General features: G+C 31.8%; 3 protein-coding genes across 3 annotated transcripts; 1 reads left to right on the top strand and 2 right to left on the bottom strand.

The window, feature by feature from the left end:
- Positions 1 to 1,466: 1,466 nt before the first annotated feature.
- On the top strand, positions 1,467 to 2,685 carry LOC107482275 (non-specific lipid transfer protein GPI-anchored 14). Its single transcript, XM_016102720.3, has 3 exons — positions 1,467 to 1,898; positions 2,065 to 2,160; positions 2,328 to 2,685. The coding sequence occupies exons 1-3, from the start codon at positions 1,559 to 1,561 to the stop codon at positions 2,474 to 2,476; spliced, it is 585 nt and encodes a 194-aa protein (XP_015958206.1). The 5' UTR covers positions 1,467 to 1,558; the 3' UTR covers positions 2,477 to 2,685.
- Positions 2,686 to 3,497: 812 nt separating this feature from the next.
- On the bottom strand, positions 3,498 to 6,605 carry LOC107482274 (mediator of RNA polymerase II transcription subunit 10b). The gene is made up of 6 exons (XM_016102719.3): positions 6,406 to 6,605; positions 5,621 to 5,870; positions 5,432 to 5,512; positions 5,225 to 5,327; positions 4,564 to 4,653; positions 3,498 to 3,862 (listed from the first exon to the last, which is right to left on the bottom strand). The coding sequence occupies exons 2-6, from the start codon at positions 5,851 to 5,853 to the stop codon at positions 3,791 to 3,793; spliced, it is 579 nt and encodes a 192-aa protein (XP_015958205.1). The 5' UTR covers positions 5,854 to 5,870; positions 6,406 to 6,605; the 3' UTR covers positions 3,498 to 3,790.
- A 1,305-nt stretch (positions 6,606 to 7,910) lies between these two features.
- LOC107482273 (uncharacterized) lies at positions 7,911 to 9,820 on the bottom strand. Its single transcript, XM_016102718.3, has 2 exons — positions 9,197 to 9,820; positions 7,911 to 8,225 (listed from the first exon to the last, which is right to left on the bottom strand). The coding sequence occupies exons 1-2, from the start codon at positions 9,695 to 9,697 to the stop codon at positions 8,181 to 8,183; spliced, it is 546 nt and encodes a 181-aa protein (XP_015958204.1). The 5' UTR covers positions 9,698 to 9,820; the 3' UTR covers positions 7,911 to 8,180.
- Between the last annotated feature and the right edge of the window lie 2,401 nt (positions 9,821 to 12,221).

Here is a 12,221-nt window from a genome sequence, read left to right on the forward strand (position 1 = left end):
AATTCTATAATATTCTTTTATATTTTAAACACATATTTTATATATAAGTATAGTTTTTTAAAATTTTGGAGGGGTCGAGACCATTATTGGCCCTCCTCTAATTCCGTCCCTGAATATGATATTATTGAGCAAAAACTTAGTGTTAGGAAATTACTGATAAATTTATATCAAGATTTATTAAAAAATGAATATAGAGAATTATTTTTTAATTAGTTAATATTTTTAAAAAAAAATTTATTGTTTAAAATTGAAGGTTGAATGTTTAATACGACCAACGATAGTAGCAAACAACCGTAGAGTGGGGTGGCTTAGTAGCGTGGGATAAATTTTGTTGTGTTGAAACTTGAAAAGAGAAAAAATGTTGTACAACAATAAAAGTATAATTTTAAAAGACATTAAGTGGAAATTGAAATATTTATAATAATAAAAAATTAAAATAATTAATTTAATATTAATATTTTAAAGTGCATATTATTTATCGCAATAAAATGGTTGTAAGTGTGTGCAAAAATGATAGGTGGCAACTACCATACACCTGTCAGGTTGGAGAACAGATGGAAAATTTATTTTGGAAGGTGGAGTGTGTATTCCAAGCAATGGCATTATCCCAAAGCTTAGATGAAGCCTTTGGTGTTAATTACTTGCCTCACATTTGGATATCTTTATTTTTATCTTATTCAACAAAACCAATGACCATATGCATACAAGTCAAGTGCATTCCATCAATTATCACTTATCAACTAATAATTGAAGAAGGATAGAGAAGTACTTTTAAATTAATTAATATTAGTTTATTTTCTTTTATTGTAATTTTTTTCTAATTTTAATTTTTTCAACCACGTATGATTTAAAAATTGACATGTAAGATCTAGAATTTAAAATAGAATAATAATTAAAAAATTAATTGATGTTAGTTAAAAAAATTAATTCTAGAGATAAATTTTAAATAAGTAAACAAGTAAGGTGACAAATAAATTATTGAGGATTTACAAACAGATTAATTTTTTTAAAAAAAATATTAATAAATTTTTTTAAAATAACGGATATAAACATACTATTTTTAATTTAATTCTATAATTAGAATACAAAATTTTAATTTAAATTAATTTATCCACGTTTATTATTTTAAAAAATTTTATTGATATTTTTTGTTTAGAGACTGATCTATTAAAAATATAAATACTCGAGAATTTATTTCTCATTCTACTCTAAATAAAGGTGAAAACTCAAGTGAAGTCGACTTCACGTGAAGTTGATATCTGAGAGCCGTTAGATAAAAATTTAGTTAAATCAGTCAAATCATTTAACGACTCTCAAATATCAACTTCACGTAAAGTCGACTGCACCTGTGTTTTCAACTTAAATAAATAAAATTTAGAAAACCACAGGATATGCTAATAAATGCAGAAAACATAAACAATAAAGTGATAAATCTATTATCTATATATAGAGAAGGCTACTCCTATGCTACTATTCATTCCATCACATTCACATTCCAAAAGAAAACAACACTTTCTTTGTTCAATTCTCTCCTATTTCTTTTCCTACATCTAAAAAAATGATCAGTTCCAAAAGTACAAGAAATCTAGCACTCTTGTTGACTTCACTGCTCCTTTTTGTTGGTTATGGAAGCTCAGATTTGAACCAAGACAAGCAAGAATGTGCTGACAAACTAGTTGGATTAGCAACTTGTCTTCCATATGTGAGTGCTCAATCAAAAACCCCAACAGTAGATTGCTGCAGTGGCCTCAAAGATGTTATTGCAAAGAGCAAGAGATGCCTCTGCCTCCTCATCAAATACCATGATGACCCCAATCTTGGCCTCACCATCAATCTCACTCTTGCTCTCAATTTGCCTACTGCTTGTCACACACCTGCTAATATTTCTGAATGTGTTGGTTAGTAACATATTACTTACTAATTTTAGAGTTAAGTTAGGTAATTTCATTTTTAATATTGTATCATATCATTAGATGTGTATTGTTTATTTTACTACTTCAGCTATTTGTAGTGGTCTCTATTGATGTGAATTATATCATGTTTTGTTCCTCTTTTGTTTTTCAGACCTTTTGCATTTGAAACCTAACTCTCCAGAAGCCAAGGTGTTTTCAGGGGTAGAAAAGGGCACCGGCAAAAACAGTACTGCACCAGTTCCCAGTGGTAACTAACTAACTAACTAACCATTTAGCATATTCAATGGTTTGGGATCACTTGATTTGGGATTTAGCATATTCAATGATATTTTGTGCTGCTTGTTATTTTGGTTATTATTCTAACAATTTTTCTTGTAATGTTGTGTGATTTGTGACCATGAAAATTAACTGCAGCTAGTACTGCAACTGGTAGTGCAGCCAAGGAAACAGGCACTGAGAGCAAGAGTGGTGCTGACTGGGGAAAGAATTGGATTGTTAATGATGTGATATGTGGGATTTTACCTTTGGTTCTCATATACCAATTCTTCTTCATAGTATTTTGATCAAGAGTTTCAAGAATTATTGAAGAGTAGGATATATTATTGGCTATTATTATTATGTCTACTACGTTCTCAAGTTTTGCAATTCTTATATTATTTTATTATTGTTATTATTTTTAAATTTACCCCAAAAAGAAAAATGATCAAGAAATATTGAAGTGTGTATCTCGTACTGCTAAATTAATTGTTCTAGTTGTAGTTGGTGTTACTTACCCTGTGTTGTCCCATTTTTATTCTTAACTTACTTCTTTGCAGTGTGTGTCCATCTTGTGTCTCTAATGTGTTATTAATTTTCCAACTAATGGAACAATTTAAGGGACCCGCTATTTAGGCCTCACATGCTTGAAAGCTTTGAATCACTTGGTCCTTCTCTTTACAATTGGTATCCAATTATTAACTTAGTAGTTATGAACTTATGATGATGTTGACATATTCTTAATGTGTTTTCTTTCCCTTAATCAAACGGAACTACTTCAAGATTGAAACTGGTGCATGTTGATTGGTTGGTTTCAAGATAGATCAAGACTAGTCCTGTTCTTAATGTGTGGAATGTATACACTCTTTTCGTTTTCGAATAACCAGTTCTGTGTAGATAGTGGGATAATCTTCTTCGTAGGGACAAGTAGCAACACAAAAAAACAAAAGGTGGTTATAAGGCTACAAGAATCTTACCCCAAGAATCTAAAAATATCAAGGAAAGAAGAAAGGACTAAGATCCTTTTGCCTAAAAATAGAGCTAAATCTTGAACATTGAGGAGAACAAGCCATTTTGAAGTTAGACGCAATATATACTTTTTTTTCTATTTATATTACCAGTTTAATGAAAGAGTATAACTTTGAAAGGATCAAATTGACATTTAAAAGGACAGAGCTCAAGCATTTAAGACGACTTTTCATAATATATAGGCACAATTTGCATCATTAATTTTTATTAAATCCATATCACTGAATCATACATCGACTTAAAATTGAAAACACAAACTGTGGATTGCCACCTACACAATTTGATGGTCAGCAAGCGAAATGTAAATTATAATTCTATTCACTGTAGCGTTGTAACATCAAAGTCTAAATTAAGGCATGATTAAACTGCACTAAAAATTGTAAATCAGTATGAGATCAATATCACTTCACTGGGTAACCTTTTTTTCTAATTTAGATCAAATCATTTTCTTTATTTACTACTTTCATACATTCTGGAGGTAAGGCTCAGTTGGTAAAGCATATATCCTTTGACCAAATAATGGTTGCAAGTTCAAGTTCAGCTAGAGCCAAAAAGCTGCGCCAATTTTACACTATATACAATGCATTGTAATGTCAATGCTCTGTTTTAACTCTCACATCTCCATTGGCTAGTGCACTCTGTGCTTGAGCTGGACGTTTCAATTCCTGCATTGATGCAAAATAAGGTCAAGATTGATATTCCCCAAGTATTAAAGAACTGACGTTAGTTGTAATTATTCATGAAATTCACTATGGAATCAATTTTACTGCAAGCCAGGTTCCTTCTTTTTCCAAGCTGGTACATATGAGGTTTGAGACAAAGCAAGAGGGATAGGATCAACTACGGAAAAGTGCTATCAATAGGGGGTTGCAACCAAATGCGAAAAATAGGGGGATGAGAAAGAAAATAGTGGAATAACCACCAGAATAAATTTATCTTGAAAACAGTGTTCAATCACTGTTTCTTCCTTTGTATCTTTATGAAATATTTAATCAACTGGTCTTGTTGACTCAAAATTGGGTGCTGAGCGCTGACAAGGAGACATGTAACACTACATACTATATTAGAAAATACTCCTCTTAATAATGGGCAGGAATGGGGCTTCCTATTCAACAACGCGAAAGTTGAAGTGGCTGAAGTTAGTGAGAGCTTTGGTGAACAGAAAGGAAGAGAGAAGGATGACATTTCAAGATGGAGTAAGTTACCTCAACCTAAAAGAGCAAACCCCATTCTTCCCCCTTCCCAAAGTATACATATTCATCTCTACATGTTATAAGTGATAAGCTAGAAACAAATCAATTACGAGGAATTCTTTTTTAGAGTTCGATTCGGCAATGAAATAAAAGACCAAATAGGTAATATTTACCGCAGCAGAAGCAGCACGACTCTCCCTAAAAGTTTCAACCTCGGCAGGGAAGTTCTGCTCCAATTCCTCCAAAAGATTCTTGCGAAAACTCTGCCCCATACAAAAGTGATAAGATGAGTGAAAGAAGTTCAACAAACATAAAGAGGGAAAAAAAGCAGCAATCCTAAGACTAAATCCCCAAAGTAGTCTTTCATATTTACGACTTTTACTATTTTAGTCCCTCAAATCTAAAATTCACTATACTGGTTTCCGAGATTCAACTTTGGACACCATACTAATCCTGGACCTTTTCTAGCATTGAGTCAGCGAACGAAGTGCTGAACTAGCTCTGACTTACCACCCTAGATACATGGCTAAATGGCGCCGTTTCATTTTGGCGCTTAAACAAGGCAAGGCGAGAAGACGAAGAAGAGTTTATATGATGTCCAAACCGTTTTATCTTCCTTCATTCTCCAAAACAACCTCGTTTTTGCTTAGTTTAAGCGTCAAAACGAAAGGGTCCAAGGACCAATATGGTGCCTGGAACTAGATTTCGGGGACCGGTATAGTGAATTTTGAAGTTGAAGGATTAAAATAGTGAAAGCCATGAATCTTAGAGATCACTATGGGATTTAGTCGCAATCCTAACCTCCCTCCCAACAGAAAAAAAACTATAACCAACCTTCAAAGCATCAGTCTTTCCTTTGGTGATCTGATTCTTTGCAATGCAATTGTTTAAAACGTCTTTGGTAAATTCGTCTGGATTCTTCCCATCATCAATTAAACTAAATCCAGCCGTAAATCATCAGTTAAATTCACATGTAAAAAGGGAATTGAAAGTGAATTATTAGGTTGTGAATAGAAACACATGCAACAGTAGAAGACTCACTTCACCACCTCCATAGGAATTTGAATGTTGCACTTCTCAGCCAATTTAACCATGTTGTCAAGCTCTGCAACAAGACCATTGCTGGACATTTGACGCAAAAATATGATCAGCAAATACAATATCTAACAAGGCGAAAAAGGTAAAACAGAGAAAGAAAAATCACTATACGAAAAGATTAAAGGTACATACATGCGTTGGAGGAGAGGCATTTGAAAAGCAGCATTGTAAGTAGATACCGTAAGATAAAGCTGATGGATGAGGCCCAAGGTTTTCTGAATGGAGTCACTGACTTGGCTCAACTTTTGCATAGAATCATCAGCTCCTACTGCAGAAGCTGCAGTGTCATTAGATTGAGAGATCAATGTCCCATTGCCACTAGTCCCACCATTGCCCCCAACAGCTGCACTTTGTGATGAATCCATTCGTTTTTGTCTACGACCTGAAACATTTATTGAAAATGTTCAATCCAAACTTCTTTTGACATCAATCTTTTTCTTTCTCAATTATCGATTCAACTTCAGTATTTGAAAACCCTATTGTTCCAAAGTAATTTTGAATGGAAATAATGATCAGAATGAAACCTTAAAAAGAAGGAAAGCTCACAAACAATTGTTGACAAAATTAGTACCAAGAAGTTCTCAAACGGCCAAACCTAACGATGTGCATTTTCTCTACTTGCAATTATCATAAACCCAATATATAAAAACCAATCTGAATATTGGGACAGCAAATAGGCAACAATAGAAAGTGAGGAACAGAAATAAATATAGTAATACTCGTTCACATAGATGCTATTAGTACACACAATTATCGAGTGAATGACTATGGAGGAACACCGATACTGCCATATGTGAGTTATTTTGTATTCAATTCAAATGTTTTCGGATGGTTAGATTCGAGAACGCATTAACAAGAAGTTGAATTTAGATCAACAGAATTAATGGAAACAATATCAACGACGGCGAGGGACGAACCAATCGAAGCAGAGGGGGAGATGGCGCCGGCGAAGTGACTTGAAAGAACGTCGAGACGGTTTCGAGCAGCAGTGGTTGCGAGGTGAGGGACTAAGGAGAAAGAGGTTTGGGGCGTAGGGCTTCTTTCTTCGCTGTTTTTCAAAATTCAATTTTAGGTGGATCTGGAAAAGAAGCAATAAAAAGAAGGAAGGAATGAAAGAGTTAGGTTTGATTTGGTAAAGTTTTTGATTTTTTAAAGTAGTTTATAAAGGGTTTGTTCAGGTGAGTTTTTAAAAAATGATTTTTTTTAGTTTTTTTTTTAAAGATCTTATAAAAAAATAAAAATAATTATTAATTTTATTTTTAGGTGTAAAAATTTTTTTATTTATTAATTATATTTGGACAATATAAAAGTTTTTTTTATTTATTTATTACATAAAAAATATCTTTTTTTTTAGAAAAAATGTAAACTACAGTAAAAAAAGATATTTTTTAATTTTTTTAGTATTTTTATTTTTATTACTAAAAATTTGTCAAACACACTAAAATAAAATTAAATATAATTCATTAAATTATTATTTTTTAAAATTTTTAACTTTAATAAAATTGTTTAAAATAATATTTGTCAATATAATTATCTTTACTTTAAAATATAAGTCACATAATTTGAACATATATACGAAATTATAAAATAAAATAAATCAAATTAATAACTAAAAGAAGAATATAAATAAAAACTGAAAAAAAGTATTTAAAAATTCTATAATTATTAATTTTATAATAGTAATCACTCTTTTATTTAATAAAAAAAGAAAAAAATATTCGGCCCGGCGGACCAGCCTGCCCCATCCCATTAAAACCCACCAATTTGGCGGTGCGGGTTTGGCGGTTTTTTTTATTTGGTGGGCTCTAAATCCTAGCCTGACCCGATTTTTTAGCGGGTTTAACAGATCGGTCCGACGGGTTCAACCCGTTTTACCACCCCTAGTTTGGACATGTGAAAAAAAATACTAACATAACATTTAATCAGGAAGTTGAATGAGACAAAAGGTGAAAGGTAGAGGAAAACCTAAAAAGACCATTCATAAAGTGGTAAAACAAGATCTACATGTAAATGGTCGTAGACATAATATATGATAGAACTCAATAATATAGTTGATCCAAGTAACTGACCTAAACTAGTGGGACAAGACTTCATTGATGTTGTATAATTTAGATTTTGGATATCTATAAAAGTACTTTTAGGAATTTTTTTTCCAAACAAACAAAATTAATGTGAAGTTAATTTGGTCACCCAAAAAGTGAAAATAAAAAATGGGTTCATCTGGATAAACACAACCACGGCTATTCTATGTTTCTTAAAATGACTAATGTCTGGGAGCGCCTGGTAAGTGTTAAATCAGGCTAAAGCGGCATCAACCATATTCAATGCCCTGGAAGAAAAGCAGTCATAATAGATGGTCAAAAAGATTGGGTAGGAAAAGGAAAAATTATGTCCAGAATAGTTAACTTCTAGCGAGATGCGATTCTACCATCCAGAAGGCACTTATATATTTACCATAAAGTTCTGCAACTTGCATGCATTTAGTCTCAGAACTTAAGTAGTCATACACTCATACTCATACAGTCATATATTATATACATACACATGTTCATAAAGGTTTCGTAGGAAGATCACAAGACTCGAGATTGTGAGTCTTGTATCTTGAAAGATAAGCTAGCTATTATTACAATGACATATAAAAACGTCATTTCATTATGGCAGATAGCACTTAGTATCAAGTATAAAGCAGCATCTACTCTGTGAGCAGCATAGGAATTTCATCCACCGCTGCAGGAAGCTGCAAGTCACAAAAGATATGAACATATCAGCAACTATTCTCCGATTCCAAAAGAGCATACAAGCAAAATTAACAGGGGAAACAGGTTGCAGAATGCAGAAAATTAACAAGTTTATGTGATGGTGTATACACATTTCCTAATTGTACACATTTCCAACATACACGGGCAACAGATTATATTGGAAACAATGTTATCAAACTCTTGAATTTACAAGTTTAAGTCCCTAAATTAAGATTTACATAGTGTGTTATGTAACACTTGATCTTGGTAGTAAGACCAGCCGGGGTTCCACTTACATGCCAACTTTAAGGAACATCCAACTCAAGCTGAGAGTTGAAACTGCTCAAAATCAATTTAGTTTTGGAAAACTATAATAGTCTATTGGTCACTCTTAAAAAGTAGTTAAGTTGGGTTCTTGTTTTTCTTGACACACGCTTACTCTTCCACACTTGTAGAAGGTGTGGTCCAACACCTTCACCTACAAACTTCATTAAACCAGATCAAATCTAATCTAATTTGAGCTACAAATATCTTTGGATTAACAGTAATCAATCCAAGTTACAACGCTGAGCTGACTACAAAGAACCATGAGCTTCTCATGGTCAAAAACTTCTTGTCACATTTACCAAAAATAGCACAACAATCTCATCTCATTCACTATAAGTAGTAAAAGAAACCTACCCACTCAACTACCACCCACACAAAAATAACCGTTTCATAAGCCAGATCACACACCGTTATGTTCAGCTGTGCACTGCACTAACCAACAACACAAGAAACGATTACTCAGATCTTTCTCTTGGAATTTCAAGTGTAAGTTTAAGTCTCGTGTCGGCTAAGTTATCTTGCAAGACCTCTATTGCTTCAGTATCCCCAATTTTAGATTAGGCAGTTCAAAATAACAAATCGGAACATTCTAGAACATAACGGAGGAAGGTAAAAGAAAAAAGGAAAAAGAAAAACCGCATACCTTGAAGGAAGAGGAAGGGGTTTTAGTTCCGTGGCAAGGGGAAGCGGTGAGGGAATCGCGGCAAGAACGAACGGTCTTGAACTGGTCAACGTCGAGCTTCTTGTTGATTAATCCAACTTGGAAATAGATGTTGTCGGAGGGAGGCAAATCGACTCTGATCTCGTCAACATTGAACCAAATGAAGAACCGCTGAACCTGAATACCGTTGAGCTCCGTGATGGAACCGTAGCTGAGCCTCCCGGTGATCTTGGTCTCGTAGTAGACGAGGTAATCGAACTGTATGTAGCAGGGCTGATCCAAAACGACGATGAATCTGCCGTCGTCGGAGAGGCTGTAGTCGGTGACGGAGTCCGGTAACAGACCACTGGGGAGACCGTACTTGGGGAGAAGGTCGTAGACGCTCTCTTTGGTGGCTATCGTTGTTGCGGTGGCTGCGAGGGAAAGAAAAGCGAAGATGGCGGTAAAGGCAAGAAAAACGTGGAAGTTTGTGGCTGTAGCCATAGTGGTGTGGTGTTAGGAGAGTGTGGGAATGGAAAATGTTAAAAGGAGGGAGAGTGGTTGTGACGCTTGTTATGGGGTTCGTTTGTCTGAATTTGGTGAGGGTCTGAGCTTAGGGAAGAGAGATGAATGACTTTGAAATTTTATATACTTTTAGTCTCTGGACATTTAAATTTTTAATAATTAAAAAAGATGAGTGATAGGAGTTAGTAGATTTTGTGAGTTTATAGCTATTAATTAATTATTAATAGTGTATTTAGTAGTGTGAGATTTTATCTAATAATAAAAAATTATTCATTTTTTTTACTAATTAAGTGCTGGCTAAATTTTAATAAATCTGCTGCCTCTTTAGACTTTTTCACTAAAAAATACGACTTTAATTTTTTAAAATTTGTACATATTTCATTTTTTTATTTATTTGAGATTAACAGATTTAACAAAAAAATTAAATATAATTTTTATTGTATTAACTTGACTAATATATAGATATACACATAATTTTTTTTAAAATAAAACAAATTAAACCTAAAAATTAATATGTACAAATTTTTAAAAAATTAAAAATTTAAATATATTTTTAAATTTTTAAAAATATAAATATTTACAAATAAAAAAAATTAAAAATCTATTTGTCATTTTTTTAAAATTTTATATACCAACCCCGGACCCAGACTGCTTAATTAGGATCTTCTGTTACCGATTATCAACGCACTTCTCTCGCTCTCCATTAAAAAATTGAAAATAACATCAATCATAGACTCATTGGTTGGTTATACATTACGTCATTACATTCAATAACTAAAATCAAGTATTTATTCTAAAATTATAAAATATATATAAAAATATAAAATATATATTAAAAATAAATTAAATTATATTTCTTTATATATATATATATTAATTAGTTTTAATAATTAATTTTAATATGTAAATAATATTTTAAAATAATATATATAATTTTATATGATCTTGAAAAGGGGACTCATATAAATATTAAAAAATGTTAGGTGTTAAGTGTCGGGATAAGACTACCTTTGCAGACAAAAAAAGAACATACCGGGGTAAAACTAATTTGTAAAGTTTATAGCATTACTTACATTCTATCAAAAAAATTTAAGAAATATATTCGAAACTGAATCCAACCCATACCGATTGTTAAAAATAAAATCCAGCCAAATTCAAATTCATACTATTTTGATTAATTTTTTTATTTTAATTAATTAGATAAATAATTTTATTTGGATCGATTTAAATTTAAATACTTCTAATATCTATATATTTTTAACTAATTTATAAGCATTTTGATAAGTGTTATGGTTTGTCTGAAATTTCAAAACTTAATTAACACTAAATTTTATAAAAATGTTTTATTCTATATGAACTCTAAATTTAATACTTGTTTTGTATAAAAATCAACTTACAAGTTTATCTTCTGCTGTCTTTATTTTAACCGTGGAGTTGTTTGTCCAAATTGACCGATAAAATTGTTTCTTTTGCCTAATTAACGTGCAGGGACGGTGTTCTGTTCATTTTCCTTTTGTTGGACGGTGTTCCATTCACTTTAGACTACATAGTTTAGATTTGAGAGGATCAATATTCAACATTCAACAACAGATAAGATTATGGAGAATCTAATTTTATATTTAATCAGGCATTCAGGCTCTTATTTTAAATTAAATACTTGTTTTCGGTCTATGGCCCTGGCCTGTTGAATAAGGAAAAAAAAAATCCTCTTTGGTAAATCAATACATTGAAGAATAGTCAGCTTAAGGCTCATTTATTTAGTTATGAATTTGGAATAGGTGTATATGTTATGTTTGGATATAGAAAATTGGTGTATTTTTAAAGAGTATGAAGTTAATTTTTTTAAAAGTGAAAATTATAAATTGGAGCCTCAGTTTTATAGGGAATTAGAAAATTTAGGGTCAGATTTCAGTAATATAAAATTTAAATTAGGAAGTAGACATACCGGTGTCTCTGATTTATGTGGAATCAAATTTTTTTTAGAAGGAGTAAATCAAAGGATAAGTTTTGGATTAAAATTTTTTTTATAAAATGTAAAATTAAAATCTGTGGATCAGTTTTTTAAATTTAAAAAAAAATTAATTCATTAAAATTGAAAACTGAGAGTCAGATTTGTAATACATATATATATAGTCCGCATTCCACTTGCGCAAAATTTCGTCTTCTTCAATTTATCTTCTTTTCAGTTTCTAGACAGTGTTCATTTTGTTTCTTTTTCATTTTTGCAACTTTGAACTAATGTTGAGAGGAGAGACATTGTTTTAAAAAAAATAGAGGATAGAGTTATGTTAAAATTATATTATTATGGTCAAATATTATTACAAACACTTGAGAGAGTAAGATTTATATGCGAGAATCCATGTGATGTTATTGTTCTTTTTACAATACTATTTGAAAAACTAAAGGATGTTATTTGTGAAAGAATATATCCGCATATACCGAAGATGGTATTGAGTATTTTATACCGATATCCTGTATCAGTGTTTGGTGGATTCGTTCATTT

This window comes from Arachis duranensis, chromosome 3 (genome assembly GCF_000817695.3).
Source record: "Arachis duranensis cultivar V14167 chromosome 3, aradu.V14167.gnm2.J7QH, whole genome shotgun sequence".
NCBI lineage: Eukaryota > Viridiplantae > Streptophyta > Magnoliopsida > Fabales > Fabaceae > Arachis > Arachis duranensis.

Bases quoted from the DNA above. Each gene is read 5' to 3' on its own strand.
- LOC107482275 (XM_016102720.3), top strand. From the start codon at position 1,559: ATGATCAGTTCCAAAAGTACAAGAAATCTAGCACTCTTGTTGACTTCA. The intron at 1,899-2,064 runs GTTAGTAACATA...TTTGTTTTTCAG, and splicing joins TAATATTTCTGAATGTGTTG to ACCTTTTGCATTTGAAACCT. The intron at 2,161-2,327 runs GTAACTAACTAA...AATTAACTGCAG, and splicing joins TACTGCACCAGTTCCCAGTG to CTAGTACTGCAACTGGTAGT.
- LOC107482273 (XM_016102718.3), bottom strand. From the start codon at position 9,697: ATGGCTACAGCCACAAACTTCCACGTTTTTCTTGCCTTTACCGCCATC. The intron at 8,226-9,196 runs GTATGCGGTTTT...TGTGACTTGCAG, and splicing joins CCCCTTCCTCTTCCTTCAAG to CTTCCTGCAGCGGTGGATGA.
- LOC107482274 (XM_016102719.3), bottom strand. From the start codon at position 5,853: ATGGATTCATCACAAAGTGCAGCTGTTGGGGGCAATGGTGGGACTAGT. The intron at 5,328-5,431 runs GTGAGTCTTCTA...GGCTGGATTTAG, and splicing joins ATTCCTATGGAGGTGGTGAA to TTTAATTGATGATGGGAAGA. The intron at 4,654-5,224 runs GTTGGTTATAGT...TGTATGGGGCAG, and splicing joins GAAAGACTGATGCTTTGAAG to AGTTTTCGCAAGAATCTTTT.